At 39.4% G+C, this 14675-nt stretch overlaps 1 protein-coding gene across 4 annotated transcripts in view; it reads right to left on the reverse strand.

The window, feature by feature from the left end:
• Positions 1-7612: 7612 nt before the first annotated feature.
• NR5A2 (nuclear receptor subfamily 5 group A member 2) overlaps positions 7613-14675 on the reverse strand; it is a 318062-nt gene continuing 310999 nt past the window's right edge. For all 4 annotated transcript variants that reach the window (XM_069231435.1, XM_069231432.1, XM_069231434.1 and 1 more), the window contains one exon: positions 7613-8539. In XM_069231435.1, coding sequence (XP_069087536.1) covers positions 8292-8539 — 248 coding nt within the window. In that variant the 3' untranslated portion in view covers positions 7613-8291. The remainder of the gene's footprint in view (positions 8540-14675) is intronic.

Raw genomic sequence — 14675 nt, forward strand, 5'->3', positions numbered from 1 at the left:
CAGGCATATTCAAATCTTCCTAGTCAGATGCCCATCCCATGTAGACACTGGCAGGATCAGGAGGCTATGATTTCCTTGTTAAAGAGCTCCAATGTTCAGAGACCCACCATCGAAATTTTTCACTGTAGAAGAACTGCCTTGGACAAAACTGTTGTGGTCTCCTCTCCAACTAGCGCTGTGGTACCCCTAAAGGTGCACTACTATATCCTTATTAAATTGGAGGGATAATTCAGAATTCAGAATGATTATTTATGCTTCTTGCAGGCACTCACTTGCACTAATTGAATACATTTATACTGAATTGTGATGTATCTACATAATTGATTTGTCTGTAATTTTACTATCAGCTTCGCCAAATGAAGATAGGCATCCCTTGATGCTATTCCCAGGATTATTTGTTTGAATGGATTGCATTTTTAAGGAATATTCGTCTACAAACAGTATGGATTATCTTCATTTCACTTTCCTGTTTTTTACAGATTCTACATCTAAATCGCTCAAAATGTTCTCCCTAAAAAGATTAATTGTAGTACTTCAAAAAGACGTCAAAATAAATGGATGCAATATTTACAAGAATTAATGAGACCACTTAATTTTCTTTACTTTATTTAGTGAAAAGTGAAAAGGAGAGTAACACTGCTTTTCCTATTGAAAAGGGTGAGTAAGGGGAAATCATATGATGGAAATGCTCATATAGAAGGAAAAAAGCATGAATACTTAGTTTTAATTCAAAAGTGGGTAAAATAAATGATGAGGCTGAAGCTATATTGCCAATAAGAAGAACAAAAAACATTTTGGTACATCAACAAGAAATGAGGACTCAAGTTGTGATTCATTGGGGTGGGCGCCGTCCCCCTTCGCAGCCAACTTGCTTACCAGTATGACATACTGCGACACTACTTGTCAAATATACCCACCTCTAGAATCCCGATCTCTAGAGCAAAAGACATCTGGCACCTACTACGCAATTATCTACTGTCACTCGCACCCCAGAACCAAGAGACCCATTCCAGCATAATAGAACCCCCCTCACCTACTTAAAAGCTCACTCTCTGCCAGCCCTGGGCCCTATGCCCCCTCCTTTTAAATCATCTTTATGAAGGATCCGCCCAGGGGTGTACTGATGGGCTTCTTTCCCTAGCCCTTTTTCCTCACACCATCCCCTTCACCGGCCTATTTTGCTTTATATATTCCTCCCCCCCCCCAACAATTTGGCATTCTTGTGGGAGCCCAAACGTAACCTCCTCTTTTCCTACCCAAAGTGTTACGGACCTTAGAACTTAACCAACCTCGTCATCTCACAATTAAGGAACTAATTTGATTTCTACAGATATTCTTGTTTTATTTTGTTGTTACTGTGTTTAACTACATATCAGTGCAGATTGCATAAATTGATTACGTTATACCCATTTGTTACTCCTGATTACTTTATGTATGATGTTGAACACAATTACCATTACTTGGTATTGCTCTGATTGTAAACTTCTGCAATGTCCTCATTCTGGAAAATAAATAAAAACTGTTTTAAACAAACAAGAAATGAGGACTCAAAGGTCTTATAGGCTTTATTAATATTAGAGAAGAAAAAGATGAATCCTAAAATAATATTGATGCTGAAATTGTACTACAAGTAAGGAAAAAAGATGCCGATTAATCTTATTTATATTTAAATAACAGTTATGTGTAGGCTCAAATTGTGCTCAAAATGGTGCTCATAGAAGAACAAATAGATAGGTAAGAAAAACTGATTTTTTTGAGTACTAAATAACAAAACAACAACAAAGTGGAAAAAAGTAATATTAGTGGTTAGAGAGGGGAGTAAAATTATCTTGTAATTATTTAAAAATAATATATTACCTTGCATTTTGTCAATAATAAAACGTTTTATCATCATTACACTGTAAGCAAGTGTTTATTTGCTTATCAAATAGAAAACGGAAGCTTTAATTGTGTATGAAATGCACAACAAGTATTGCCCACAGTTGAACCCCATTCATGTGCGGAGCTCCATTACTTTGTAGCGAGGATTGCACTGTATAACTAGCAAACACTCAAACATATGCAGAGAACTGCTTTGGCAAGACTTTTTGTCAGTTTAATTGTGATCAGGGCAGCACAATTTAAAATAAGATCTTTGAACTCGAGTACGTTTCAGAAACTTTGTCACGCAACCTTTTCTGATTGAGCGAACGCTAAAATTTACCATTCCCCATCCAATATTCTTTGAAGAAGGACAGGAGATCTAATCTCCCTATAACATCGTTTGTTGCAACAGCCTCATTCTGTTACTTATGTTTGGATTGTCCACCTAAAAAGTAGTTTTGCCACTCCACTAGTGTTCTTTGCTTAAGAGCCCAATATGTTATTATCCAAAGAGAGAACAGGAATGTCTATAGCTAAAAACGTATGTGAATTGTATTTTTATGTGAAATTAGGATTTTACACCTAAACTCATGAATATAGTCAGGCGTTCTTTCAATCCTGCAGAATGGGCACACAGAAAAAGAAAGGATCTTATTATATGTACAATGGAACAAAAGAAAGAATAGTTCCACAACTCAACTGAAAGCCTCCCTTGTTGAAAAGCTCCTCTTTCAACATTCCAAATCTAGCACACATCACTGCATTTCCCAGCATCGATTTCTGCAGGACATTTCATCACTGGTTTCCATCTATCATTTTCTGCCTTCCCCTGCACACGCTCTGCCACAAAACAAAACATTCAATTGATGCTCCTCAATGCACACTCTACAGCCGTACACACTCTAAACATGCCAACATCATCACCCAGCAGAACCTAGATGCACTCTACATCACTGAAACCTTGTTCATATCCTTCTTCACACAAATTCTGGATACCCTAATCTCTGATGGTTATAGCATCCAACAATTAGGTGGAACACCAATAATAGGAGGGGGACTTGCAGTTATAGGCAGGACAGTCTAGCCCTACACTCTCAGCAACTCTGCCACACTTACATCTTTCAGTCTCCTCTCCTACCACTGCCCTCTCTAAACCTCTTTTTATCTGATCTACAGACTACCTAGGCAAATCAATTATTTCCTAAAACAAATAGCTTAGATTGCAACATCTCTGCTTCCAATTAACAGATCCACCCCATTTTCCTCAGAGGCTTCACTCTCCACAACAACTACATCACAAAATGCATAAAGGAAGATTTCTATACATTTCTCAACACACTGGAAATAAAACTACTTGTTAATAACCCAACCCATTCCAAAGGTAAAACACTGAACCTAATGCTATGAGTGTGTCTTATTATCCATTGACAGACACTTAAACCTCCAGGATGACCTTATTCTTCTCAAATCACTCTGTTCTGCACTGCACCAATCCACTCCCAGACCCCACAGTCTCTGCTTGAGTTGAAAAGTGCAAAACCATCAGCCTTTTTTTTACTGAGAATATTGACAAAGTGAAAGCCAATATCATTAACAATCATTAACAGTTTCACAGTCCTCTCACTTACAGCCATTCCCCCATCGCCTCACTTCCATATAGACTTCCATCAATCTAGTCTCTCACATGGATCTCTTCAATGTCCTGAACTCTCCTAATGTAACCTCCTATGAAGCCAATACCCTTCCTTCTTCCACTCATCCAATTCTAGATGTCAACTAACTTCCTGAATCTAACCCCTACAAAGACGTGCTGAGCAGATGTGTGTGTCTAGCCCTGCCTACAGTGGGTTGATTAATTGAAAAGCCAGGTGACAGCTTATTACAGAATTCAAGAAGTGAGTGGGAGGCTCTGATATCGAGTGGGAGGCTGTTCCACACGTTAGGAGCAAAGTAGGAGAATGCCCGTCCCTCTGATCTGGTTCTGCTTATGCATGAAATGTGCATGTGTAAGTAGGAGCCCTGCAGAGCAGACGTATCTGGCTGGTTGATGAAAGAAGATGCGACTGTTCAGGTTGGTGGGTGAGGCCTAAGTTGTGTAGTGCTCTGAATGTGTGCATGAGGAGTTTGAAATGAGAATGTTTGAGTATCAGGAGCTAGTGGGGCACTCAGAGGTGTGGTGTGATGTGAGTTGGCTAAGGATGAGACTAGCTGATGATGAGACTAGCTGACAAGTTCTGGATGGTTTGTAATCTTCTAGTGAGTTACTTTGTGAGCCCAGCGTGGAGGATTTTCCCATAGTACAACTTGCTGGTGACTAGGGCACGAGTGACAGTTTTTCTGGTATTACTTGTGAACAATTTGAAGATCTACCTCAGGATCTTCAGGGTCTGGAAGCAGGATGCAGTGGTAGAGTTGACTTGCTTGGTATTGTCGAATTTGCTGTCAATGATTATTCTGAGGTTCCTGGTGTGAGTGGTGGATGTGGGTGTGGAACAAAGCTTGGCTGACAACCAGTGGGAATCCCATGGTGAGGTGTTCTTTCAGAAGTTCTCTACTACTGTCTTGTCAGTGTTAAGCTTGAGACAATTGGTTTTATTCAGATGTTGGTCATTCAGGCAGCAAACTTGTTTCTTGTATTGCGGTCTTGTCCAAGAGGGAGACTTTGAGTCGCATGTCGTTGGCACAGGAGAGGATGTTGATGTTATGTGCACAGATGAAATTAGCTAGAGAAATCATGTATACATTGAACAGGGTGGAACAGAGGAACATTTGGACACTCTGCAGATGAGTTTGGAGGCCTCTGGGGACCAATGTGCCAGGCTGATAGCTTGTCTTCAATCCATTAAAAAGGAGCAGATCCAGCAGACAGCAGGTCCTTGGATGTCAGTCACGTACAAACGCTTGATGAGAATGGGTTGTTAGACATGAGAAATGGGGGCTGTTGAGTTTCCTCTGTCAAGGATTATGAGGATGTCTTCTGTGGTGGCAATGAGTGCTGCATTCTTATCATCTTCAGATCAGCACTAACTCAACTACAGTTTTAGAAAAAAGATGATGATGCACCATTTCAAGAAGCACTACCCTTTCCCATATGGTCTACCTGTGATCTTCATCAAAGATTACATCTTGAGATACAGGACTGTACTTGCTCTATAGAAAAAGCAAACAACATTTTTACAAGTTGAAGAGTTGTACTCATTAAACTGAAGAGATGACTTGAGACACCAATAATTGGTACCAAGATGCAATTGAAATTGGAATTTTCTCCATGAAGAATTTGTCAGTATTTGGTAAACTAATGTGCCATCAACTGAACACACAAGGGAAAACTTGGTAATGGGCTGGAATTTCAAACCCATTGGGGTGCATGGGGGTAATTTGCACATTGACAAACAAAACATGGAGAGATTGTTCTACATGCTGTTGATTAAATATGCTCCAGTTCTGATTCCTCGGTATTTGCCTTGTACCTGCAGTGCAAGATCACTCACACAGATATCACAAAAGCAGTAAAATAGAGAGTGTTGCTTATCTTTTATACTATTGTATTTTTATTTAGCCCTGTACATAGATCATTGTGATCTGTAGACAACAACTCACATTTCCATGTTTAATGGACTTTCCATCAGTGTATTAGTGTTTTGTCATGAACAAAAAGATGATTCAGACTTTTTACATCACAATCACATGGACAGCACAAAGAGTTTCTTAGATTGAACCTTTTGAACCTTTTGGCTCACATTTCTATTGGGATGCGTTATTTGGTGGTAACTCCAGTCCAGCTGTAAATTTATAAGCGTAAAGGCGAACTTGGAACACAATCCTCTGGCAATATGTTTTTTAACAGGTTATCAATAAGTTTGTCAAAATGGATATACTTGTTTTCCAAATCCAAAATCTGAGAAGAAACATGTAGTCTATGAGCTGAAGAGGCAGGAATATATGTGTTTTGTATCCCTGCATAAAGAAATGTGTGGCAGCAGTTTAACACAGGTCATAAAATAGCTTGTTTTGGTCTAACACAGACGTTATAACTGATGTCTTTGGTATACAATGTTACTGTACAATGCTTAAAAATACTTTACAACAGAACAATGATGTTTAGGTGCACTTCAACACTGGAAGCGGCAAGTCATAATTTACAATAGATTTTAAATAAAGTACATTGGTGATTATGAAGATTTACAAACATTTATTTGAGGAAATTATTACAATTTTTGAAGATGGTTTTATGTCCCTGAAAAATGTTCCACTAATTTGAAGACATGCTACAGTAAACACATATATTTGGCTTCTTCAATCTGGATATATCTTACATTAAGGTGAAACCCATGAATAATAAATTAGCATTGTATTCATATACAATGAAACTATGATATACAATAAAAATAAACCATTGCATAAATCCTTACGAAAAATGAAGGGGCTAGAGAATTCTATAAGGTTTCTACAAGTGATTGTACAGCCAAAACGTTAAAAAAAAATCTAAATGAGATTTATTTCTTGATTTTAGTGTCTCACGACATAATTAAGTACTGGTAAAAAAATACCAATCAGACAAACAGAAAATTAAAGAAATCATTGCTTTGCAATTTGTATGATCACAGTTCTTCCCCACAGGACGTAATGCATGTAAACACTATGTTATATCTGAATTTAAAGTACTAATACTTTATTTTTTAAAAATACATTAAGTCACACTTGCAAGTTAACTTTCTGGAAAATGAGATAAGGCAAGACTTTCAAACCATGACATGAAATGTTATAATACTGATATCTCTGTTTTCTGACAGATAAGCAATTATTAGTCCTCCAATACTTGAATTACCACAGACCTTAATCTACTTTGCATTAACTGGAAAATCCTTTCTCTTTCCTAGTTGAGAAAAAATTTCATTGTTTTGCTTTCTGGTATATATGGCATCTGTGTAACTTTTTTTATTTTGTGTTCAGATTACACTGTACAATTCATAGCTTTTAAAAGCCCACCCTCCTCCAAAAATGTTACTGCTTAAGCATATTTGGGCCAGTCTTGCAAAGTTACCTAAGAATGTCAAGATACTAAGATGTATGCAACTTTCTTGTGATGAGAAAATGGCATGGCTCTTGCCGACATGTGCTCCTGATTTCAACACAGGTGCTTAAGGCTACTTTGACAGGATGTGGTAAGCAGTGCTCTTCCTACCTCAGTTTTTATGCTGAGTAGGTGGATTTTGTGATGATTGTTACAAGTTGAAATGTAATGATATCTTCATTAATATAGAATTATTTTTCGGGGTTCAACTTTTTCTTAACCTACTTATTGTCACAACGTAATGTACGGGTAATAACGCAATATATTTATGTAGTAACCAAATGTTATATTTCCCAATAAATCAGTATAAAAGTGGTATTGTACAATAGCTTTTCAGGGACAAACACTTATTTGCAATTCTACCACGGGTATCAAAAAGCTAAGCTACCTTACCATCTTTGCATTTTGTTTGTTGGTTAAATAAACAGTACCTATACTGACACAAAATACCAAATTACCTTTTTGACAGACCCAGTGACAAACAATCTTTTGATGATTATGAAGGAAACAGTCCTGCAATGCCTAAACATATGCTTATTTGCAATACATTTACTTGTTTAGATTTTTAGTACAACTTTGTGTAACACACACACCCTCAATTTGAAGACAACTAAAGAGGCTGCAAAACAAACTTTGGATGCTGCTTATGTCCCATATCAAGCCGACACCGTAGCATTATAAATATAATTTTTTATTTAGATCTTAGGTCTATCTCTGCAATTAGACATGGTATTTTTGTGGGAGTTGGAAGAGGAGTGCTGTCTTAACAGGCACCTAAAAAGAGTTTGAACATAATTTTTTTATGGTTCAAAACATTAAAAGATGCCCTTGAAGAACTGACATGGAAAACGGACTAAATTGAGAAATAGAACACATTTTAGGCCGACTTGAAGTAATAATTTATATTTCCTGAAAAGCTAGTGCACCACTCGAAGTAACGTGTTCTGAGTTGTTGAGGTATGGCGTAGATGATGGTGAGTTGCAATGTGGGTCCAGTTGGTCTTGCTCTACAGAGACAATTTAGTGCACTCTCGGGTTCTCCATATGTTTTAATTTACAGCACAAGTCTATTTCTTTATATTGTTCCAGTTGAAATAAGTCCACTTTGATCTACAAGAACTGTCCCATCACTTGAGACATTGAGTCAAACATTAAACCAAATGCTCTGAGGACGAATAGCTTGTGATTCACAGTTTTGTCTTACAAATACCCTGATACATCACTTATTAGTATTAAGTATTTGATTTCCATATCATTCACATAGTCTTACAACCAATTTGCTTTTACTAAGGGCCGTGCCTGGAGCAGTTCAGAGTATTCTTCTTGCGAAAGTACCAGCTCTTGTGGTCACACGCTAAGCTCGCTTGGCGTGCAGCATTTCGATGAGGAGGTTATTGCATGGCACGTCCCCGTTCAGGTGCTTGTAATAGAGGTATTCCTCTGCCTGCATGCTGATGCCCCTGATCTCGGGTAGTCTTAGGAGAAGCTGTCCAAATTTGTCTGTCTGCTGTGGGTAGTGGCACATAGTAAAGTCCAGAAGAGCTGAGTTCACCTGTTCATGGACGCCCTCCACCAACTGGAAGTTCTCAAGGTTTTTGACATCTACATGGGGGGAGAAAAACAAGATGGAAAATGGCTCAATTACATTTTAATTGCTGTTAACCAAAACAGTCTTCCGCAACACGGATACCTGTCTCTCTAGTTAATATTCTACTTTACATGTTGCTGAATATGCAGTAACGTTCACTTTATTTTCAGGGGACATCATCACATGTGGGCTTAAGCGCGCAAGGCTGCTGAATACCTTGCATACACCTCGAGTCAATTAGACACCAATACATTTCAAGCAAGGTCAATGTTCTTGATATAGCAGGAAGGGGAAGGGTGAAATTTGCTAATACACAGGTCGGTAATACATTGCCAGCAAACGAGCCCCCCGAGGCAGACCCCTCTTTAACCTGGTATATTACGCAATTCACATCTCTCTGTATTCATTTTTGTGACCCAAGGTGAAACCTGTGTCCACACTAGAAAGTAGTTAATCCTAATAAAAATTGACAGGCTTCTTGCTTCTGTTTGACGTTTTCTAAATGACTCGGAGAAGCTCTCACCGGCCCACCCCCATTAATGGGCCATCTGGTACACTCCAGTGGCTGCCAAAATAATTTTTCTGCAAGAGAATCCGTCAAAAATAGGTATTCCAGTGACTAATGATCCCCGTATTATAATCTCCATGCCCTCGAGTCAAAGAACAGTGTCGGAGATTCTGGATGCCCTTTGACCCGTACCTAAATTCTGAATTTATTTTTTTCACAGCTCTACAATAGTGACTTTAATATTTTTAAGAGTGATATTATCATTCAGGTCAGATATATTTTTTCACTTATGATCTCTAACTCACAATCGAAAACAATTAAAAATTAGAACTAACCTCGAGATTACAGTTAACGATTTGAAGAGCCGTAGTGTGCATTTAAGTGTTCTCCCGCTCTACCGAGGGCATTAACACGTGTTAATTGCCTGTCCCTCGATTAGGAATTGAAGAGTGCACCTAGTAAGAATGGTGATTAATGGCCACGTAAAAAACTCTTATGATTGGCTCGTCCAGTATCAGCATTCCGTAGAGGATATTACATACGATTATATTAGTTAATTTTATTCTTGTTCAAATGTCTTTGTTAACAAAGCCTCTTTATATTGTAAACGTTAAAACATTATGTCGGTTTTGTTAAAACCTTGGTAGAGCACCAAATTTTACTGGGAAGTGGGCACCAAGTGCCCTACTGCGAATTAAGGACTTTGGTGACGCTGAGAAAAATCTTCTTTGCAAAAGTAAATACAGAGAGCAATTACAAAGATGGCTCATAGAAGAGAACGTCAGAGCAGTATTCTAAGGCTTACAAGTGCTGCCCTTTCAGTCATATATCCTATTCTGTAGAACTGTGGTGTCCAACTTAGTCCTAAAATTGTACATCCATATTTGTGGAACAGTCAGGCATAAAATATGTGCATGCAATCAGTCAAAGTGGAAACCAATGACATATTCTGAAAATCTAGTGCGTGGTTGGCCCTTCTAGGCCTAGTTTGCACACCCCTCACATAGATTCTCTGTGAGTGGTAATTATTATCCCCCAGTGAGATTTCCATAGGATCCAATTTAGCAATTCGACCAAGACCTTCTATGTATTGCGTTATATTCATTAGGATTTTTAAAGCCTCTTGTGTTTGTTAGTGTAGAATATCACACCGGACTGCTTATATGTGGATGTCTTATGCACTTAAGAACAGCGACACAGATTATTTGGTTATTTGTGGTCTAGTTTTTTTTCATATTGATAAACAATTAATATTAATAATCATATTAGAAATAGTAAGGTTGGGGAGTTCTTGTGTAATCAATAAGATGATGTAGTGTACCCTGTCTGCAAGTAATTTCAGCCCTGCTAAGACTGGTGATTTCATACTTCTAAATTCAGTCCAAGAGTTTGGTAATAGCAACTATTACTATGAGCGAGTGAGACTCCATATTGTAGTGTGCACGACATGAGTGGTCGGCATCGGTCTCACTTACTAAGGAATACCAAATGCCCCCGTATTTAATGAATTTATAGTTCACACTCTTCTATTTTGCTTCATTGCTCGTTCCCTACAAATCGTTCAAAGTGAGACTAGATTCATCTCCTGCATTTGACTAGTTCAGGAGATGGACGGACTCCCACTGAAAAGCATTACATAACCCTATGGGGCAATGTAAAGAGAGATAACTCAAGAATGGTCTAGGTTAAAAAGTAAGTTTTTGGAACTGCAACCAGGGCAGCTGAGGTGCTATCACAGTTTCCTAAGCTGACAACTTCTTGGGTTTTTGGGAGAACCGCTAGGAGCCGGTAGGTACATCGACATGCACATATTCTCAGCGCTTAGCAATAGACTTCCCCCTATTAAGCACTACCATGAAGCACACATTATAAAAGCAATTGGGTCGGGCCTTGGGAACAGGGATGTGGTGCTTATAATTAGTTGTTTATTTTTTACGAGCATATACAACAAAATCCACAAATTGAGACATAAAAAAGGAAATATGCTGCTGTTGAAAGATGACAGGCCTACCTTTGCAAATAAAAATAAATAAAACTTGCGCTCCTTTTCAGCAACTGGTCACGTGATCAAACAAAACTGTCATTCACAGTGAAAGGCAGCCAATGCATGACGTGGGTTGACCCACGGTGCTCTGGCGGGTGGAAGCAAAATGTGAAACATATTTGAACAGACGAATGCATGAAAAGGGCTGACCAAAAGTCCCTCTATCGATGTACGCAATTTTGCGTAGGGACTCCCCCCCCGTTAGAGCAGAGTTTGCTTTTCATTGGTATACGCGCTCTGACTTATGACAAGCAAGGCTAGGTATTACATTCTTTTTAAAAGACTCATTTTAGCTGTTCGTTATATTGTGAGAGAAATAAAGTATTTTTAGCTGCTAATAGGTTCCCCTCCCAATACAAAAGATAGACAGTGGGGCTTGGAGGCCTTACAGCGAGAAACAAAGGCGTAAGACACCCCCCCCCCACCCCACACACACACACCCCTATCGCAGATTCCAACTGTGGCAACCTCTTATCATCCCTTCGACGTTAGCCACTCGGGGACTAATTAAGAACTTTTTGCATGAACCCTCCTCACCACGCGATCACAGCGCGCGCATACATTTTCCTGCCCTCATTGATGAGTACACCCTGAGGTCTTTTTGAATACACTGTATGTTTTATGAGAAGGGGCAGTAGCTTTGCTGTCGTACGCCGAGTGCTCGCCCTCCCTCTGCTTTACCTCTGAAGCTGAAGTAAAAAAAAAAAGATTCAATTAATTAATAAATTCTTAGGCGCTGTGTGAAACCTCTTTAAACTGTGAATGTGACTCTGTATGCCTGGTTTCCACCAAAAAATGCGCCTCTAGTGACTGTTATTAAACGACCACACAAAATTAAACATCTGCAAAATTAAATAACCAGGGAAAACACTGGGATTTGGTACTTCTCTGCTCCTAAGTGTCTTTGCTGTCACCGGTAAGAACGAGCGCATACGTGTAATGCGCTTTTATAAATTAAATACATTATGTAATTACTTAAGGTAGTATGTGTTTAAGTTTATTGGACAGTTAATTAAAAACTTTACAAGAGCATTCCTCATTAAAATAATTTCAGCATACTGATATTTTTTTTAAAAAGGAAAAAAGTAGAGCATAAAAACGTATTAACATAATGAAATGAGCTATCCAGACCCTAGGAGGATTGATTGGAGCTTAAATAGACTAGAGTTAGAACCTGCAATATAAATGAAAACAATATGACAATTGTCATGGGGAGCGGTAGACAGCGTGTTTGAAATTGGCCTCTAGGTTCCATGGAGAAGGTTTAGAGTCTCCAAGACAGGCATGTGGCAATGTTGATCCTGCACTTAATCACAGAGGAAAATGTTCAATCTTGGTCAGCTCAAGATACACACAATTTGGTTCCAAAATATTCCATCGGGTAAGTCAAAGCTGTCTGCAGGGCATTCATTTATTTTGCCTCTGGGGTAAGTGTCGATGAAACCAAGGGGGGGAGCAGAAACCGAGGGGCCCCAGTGGCCTCAAGTGTTAGATTCCGCATAGTGTTCATATATAAGCAAGCGAGCGGAAAGTGCAAGGTGTGAAGTGCAGCATAATTAAGGACACTGGTGTGTCCCAAAGGTGACTCAGATGATTTAAGTAGCTGAAGTGCCATGCGATGGCCTGGGTGGGCTCAAGATGGTGATTGCAGTGTATGCATGTTGCAGCAACAGCTGAATAATGTCCATGAAAGCCTTCAGGTGTTTGATGGCAACTGTATTGTCCCAAAGCAAGTTTAGGTCCCTGGCTCTTGGTTGTCGGTGGAACAAGCGGGACCCAACTTAGTCACCGCTGCCTGGAGGAATTTGATTGTCTTGACATTTAATGTGGTGTTCAGTGGATCCAGACAAGCAATTACAGCCTGATGGCAATTGCGAGCTCCCAGACAAAGTCTTTATGAAGGAAACTTTTCCTCAGCTGAAGCAGTGTGGGGCAGATGCAAATCCCGCGGATGATGTTTTATGCACCCAGGCTTCAAAGTTGGCATGTTGCCCTTTGAGCTGCCGATATCTGCCATGCCGGGTGACGGTCCCTCCATGTTCCATTCCCCCAGTACAAATCTGTCATTAAGCCACAGTGGATAAGTGCCAGTAAGTTGACAACTGCCCAAGCATGCGTACGCTTACTCAGCATTGCCAATTCATCCAGGCTTGATAGCCTTTTTGCTGTGGTCGCAGCACGTTTTTGAAATGCAGATTGTGGAATGTGTTTTTTCAAAGCTTCTGAGAGCTGGTGGTCTTTGAGCTTGTCTTGTAGGTGATGCTTAAGGGAGGATCTTGAGCTATCTAAGTCTCACCAAAATAGGACATTCATGGAACCATGCGGGGCAAGTCTAAGCCTATGGCAGAAACTTAAGAAGGCACTTCTAGCCCAGGATTGCTTTGTTAGATTAAACTCAAGCCTTACTTGTGTAGGTGATGCTCACTTTGGAAAACGCAGAGCAGGTTATAGATATTGGTGATAAACTTGTCCAGCAGGTGGGCTTTGATGCCCAGAGTGATTTCACTTCCATTTGACAGGTGAGGGATGACCTTTGCTTTCATCACTCAAAGTGAAGGGTCTAGGCTCGGACCCTGATGATTCTGGGAAAGTGTTGTAAAGGGGAGGTATTAGTAACACCTTCTATTTACAGTTTAGAGATGTCAGAAGGAAAGCATGGGCCCAGTGTTCTCTTAAGGACTTTTGGTGCCCTGAGCAAGACAATGCCAAGGCCCTCTGTTCGGAGCAACTTTCAATTTATTACCTGTTTTCAATTAATTCAATCCCATTTGATGCCAAACAACGAAATGAGAGGACATAAAACTGTTGGAAGCTCAAGTTGTACCCAAAACTGAAGGGATTAGAAGTATATCGTAATTTCATCCTCCCACTACATATATGAAAACAATACCGATAATAGTGGGGTAAATATAGAAATATAAGCAGCTTTACACTCGTTCAATCTACTTCCAACCCTTTTTGGAATGTATTTCTAAGTTTAGACATGTGACACGTGCAAAAATCTACTGTAGTATCACAGGATCAAAAACTGAATTAGATCCCAAAGAAACAGACATAACGGTCCCTCAAAACCTTTGAAGACTTTAAAAACAGAGAGAGGGAGAGAGTGTGTGTATTTTTATGTCTCTGTGCATGTAAAAATCCCTGGTGAAATCCAGACACTTCACCATTCCCGACTGAAAGCACGTACCCAACTATTTACTAGAAAAAACATTAATTGGGGGGCTGCAAAACCCCTTACACCCTCCCCTGACGCTACGCCCCTGACCCATAGCTTCCCCTGCGGATATTATGATAGATGCTTGCATCATCTTATAAGGATGACCTGTCCACGAGTACAAACGAGTAAATCACCTCTTACGTTTTTTATCTACTTCCAGCAAAGGTGACTGATTGTGATTGGGCCAGAAACTGTTGTACTACCCGCCCTCTATGCATTGTTCCTATAGAATATATATATGTCTGTTTCATATTATAAAAGTGTATGGCGACACACAACACAATGTAAAGGCCTGAGTATTGGAACAAACAACGAAATAGTTATGATAAAGATGCCTTCCACTTCAGAACGATTACCATTTTAGCAGCCTGTATATAG

Source organism: Pleurodeles waltl, chromosome 4_2, assembly GCF_031143425.1.
Source record: "Pleurodeles waltl isolate 20211129_DDA chromosome 4_2, aPleWal1.hap1.20221129, whole genome shotgun sequence".
NCBI classification, from domain to species: Eukaryota; Metazoa; Chordata; class Amphibia; order Caudata; family Salamandridae; genus Pleurodeles; species Pleurodeles waltl.